This window comes from Myotis brandtii, unplaced genomic scaffold (assembly GCF_000412655.1).
Source record: "Myotis brandtii unplaced genomic scaffold, ASM41265v1 scaffold115, whole genome shotgun sequence".
Classification (NCBI taxonomy): Eukaryota; Metazoa; Chordata; class Mammalia; order Chiroptera; family Vespertilionidae; genus Myotis; species Myotis brandtii.
In genome coordinates, this window is record NW_005353967.1 from 8,264,873 (window position 1) to 8,267,821 (window position 2,949).

General features: G+C 35.7%; 1 protein-coding gene across 1 annotated transcript in view; it reads right to left on the reverse strand.

Moving 5' to 3' along the window:
* Window positions 1-2,949, reverse strand: part of ERCC8 (excision repair cross-complementation group 8) — a 38,226-nt gene that overhangs the window by 8,817 nt on the left and 26,460 nt on the right. Inside the window, exons 11-12 of the mRNA XM_014550489.1 lie at window positions 1,837-1,867; window positions 1,721-1,725 (exon numbers count right to left, since the gene is read on the reverse strand). Of these exons, the coding sequence (XP_014405975.1) occupies window positions 1,721-1,725; window positions 1,837-1,867 (36 nt within the window). The remainder of the gene's footprint in view (window positions 1-1,720; window positions 1,726-1,836; window positions 1,868-2,949) is intronic.

The window sequence follows — 2,949 nt, forward strand, 5'->3', positions numbered from 1 at the left end:
GCTTCAAGCTGCCTGGCTGCCGGCCGCCATCTTGGTTGGCAGTTAATTTGCATATCACCCTGATTAGCCAATGAGAAGGGTAGCGGAGGTACGGCTAATTACCATGTTTCTCTATTATTAGATAGGATAGCCAAGATATGGAATCAACCTCAGGCCCATCAATAGACACGTGGATAAAGTGGTGGTACATATATACTATGAAATGAAAAAGCTTCACATTTGTGAGAGCATAGAGAGATCTAGAGGGTATTAGGCTAATAAGTCAGAGAAAGACAAATACCATATGATTTCACTTATATGTGGAATCTAAATTACAAAATAAACAAATAAAATGGAAACAGACTCAGATATAGAAACCAGACTGATGGTAGCCAGAGGGGAGGTGAATTGGAGAATTGGGGGGAAAGGTGGATAAATTAAGAAGTACAAATTGATCATGAGGATGTAAAGTACAGCAGAGGGAGTATAGTCAATAATATTGTAATAACTATGTACAGTGCCAGGTGGGTACTGGAAGTATTAGGAGGACCACTTTGTAAAGTATATGATTATCTAACCACTATGCTGTACACCTGAAATTAATATAAATACTGAATATAAACTATAATTAAAAAATTACAGCAAAAAAATAACAGCAAAAAATCAGAAAATTCACATTGATATATTACTATCAGCTAATACTTAGATCCCATTTAAGTTGCAACAATTGTCCCAAAAATGACCTTTAGAACAAAAGGGTCCAGTTTAAAAAGCACATGCTGCCCTTAGTTGTCATATCTCTACTTTCCTTCAATCTGAACAGTTCTTCAGTCTCTGGCTTTCCTGACCATGACAATTTTAAAGATACACACCAGTTATTTTGTAGAAAGTCTCTCAAATTTTGTCTTACATTTCCTTATAACTAAATTCTGGTGATGCATCTTTGCCAGGAATATCACAGAATTGATGTCCCATAACTAGGATATTAACTTTGATCATTTGATTAAGGTAATGTATGCCAGGTTCTTTGAAGGTAAAAGTACCATTTTGCCTTCTTAATTAATACTTTGTAGTGTGGTACTTTGAGATATGTAAATATCCTATTCTTCATCAGACTTTCAATTTATTAGTTTACTTACTTATACCAGAATGGATTTGTGGATCCTTCATTTAATCAATGGGTTACAAACCATTATTATCTTTATTTATTTTCATGTTGGGTGTATCTTGTTATATTTATGATAGAACTAGAGGCCCGGTGCACAAATTCGTGCATGCGTGGGGTCCCTAGGCCTGGCTGGCGATTGGAGCCAATCGGGGCCAGCCAGGGGAAGGGACCACTGGAGGTTGGCTGTGGGAGCACACTGACCACCAGGGGGCAGCTCCTGCGTTGAGCGTCTGCCCCCTGGTGGTCAGTGCGCATCATAGTGACCAGTCGTACAGTTGCACAGGCTTTTATATATGTAGATTACTATATCAGTTTTGTTTTCAGACAGTGAGTTTTGTGTAACATTTAATTTGGAAAAGGTTTCTAATGCTAAATGGATGTAAAAGTGCTACTCTCTTTTACTTTTGAGATTTATAATTATCTTCCTTTCCCAGAAATCATAATTGATGAAATGGTGTAAGAGTTGGAAGCTTTCTGATATAGTGCAATGATTCAAATCTGAGGACATAGCATATAGAAATGGTATTTGTCAGGAGGCAACTGGCCCCAGGTTTCTGGCTGTCCCAGGCTTACCCCAACTATTCCAGGGATGGAGGGGAATCAATATTTTGGCATACTTTCAATCCATTCTAGGCACAACTACTATGAAGCTCTGATGTGTTAGAAACAATGATTTATAGTCAGAATACCTGGATTAAAATCTTGACTGTGTCTCTGTCTCTAGACAAGAAAAGAGGTGCAATATTCTAATAATTTATTTGAATGAATAATCATTCTCTGTCAGTAACTACTTGCAAGTTTGAGACATGTCATGGCATCTCTCTGGTGGCTTTAATTTTCTTCTCCCAGAAGTAACACTAAAAATATTTAACAACTAGTACACCAGGACACTGATTAATCAGAAGAGATACTGGCCATAAGGTAGAAGCAGGTCCCTTTTAGTTGTTGGGTTGAGGTGAGGTCTGGGAGACCCCAAGGGAGAGGGTGAAGCTAGAGGTCACTTAGGGATCTTGGTGCAACAACTATTTAACAGACAGTAGGACATGTATTTGAATATTTTAATAATGGGTATTGCCATACTGATACATGCTGGCTGAAAAATCAGCCCTATATATCTTACAGCATAGTGTCAGGCACAAATTAATCAGTACTAATAAATGAGTAAGAGCTCCATTAGGTGGCACTTAAGTCACTCCTAGCTCTAATATTCCATAATTTTCATTCTATCAGTATTTAACTTTCATGAGCCTCATTTTCCTCTTTTACAAAACAGGGTAAATACCAACACTCTTGCTATATTAGACTCATTAAAGAAGTACGTGAGGTAATTTCTGTAAATGTTCTCTGAAAAATCAATCCACTCCATGGGTGAGATGAAAGAGAAAGGTCACGATGTTAAACTAACAGTTATAGATATGTATTTAAGAAATTATGTAAGTTGCATTAACTCAAAAGCAAACTTATTAGCTATTGGCAGAAAATAAGGAATAAACAAAATTTGACACAGACTCATACATACATAAATCAAGATACACAAACTATATTTTGAGATCAGACACATATATTCTATTTTCCCAAAAATATTGTTTGCAAGAATTTATTTTAATTTGCCCGAGGTTTTCTAAATAAATGGAGCCCATATGCAAAAGAAAGAATTTATCTCAATGAAGCTGTTGAGTATTATATATTGATTCATATATATATCCTATACCATCTAAAAATATATTCTATATTAGCTTTTATTAATGAACCCTAACTCAAATGTGAATTAAAAATATAATTCCTCATAATTAAATTATAAT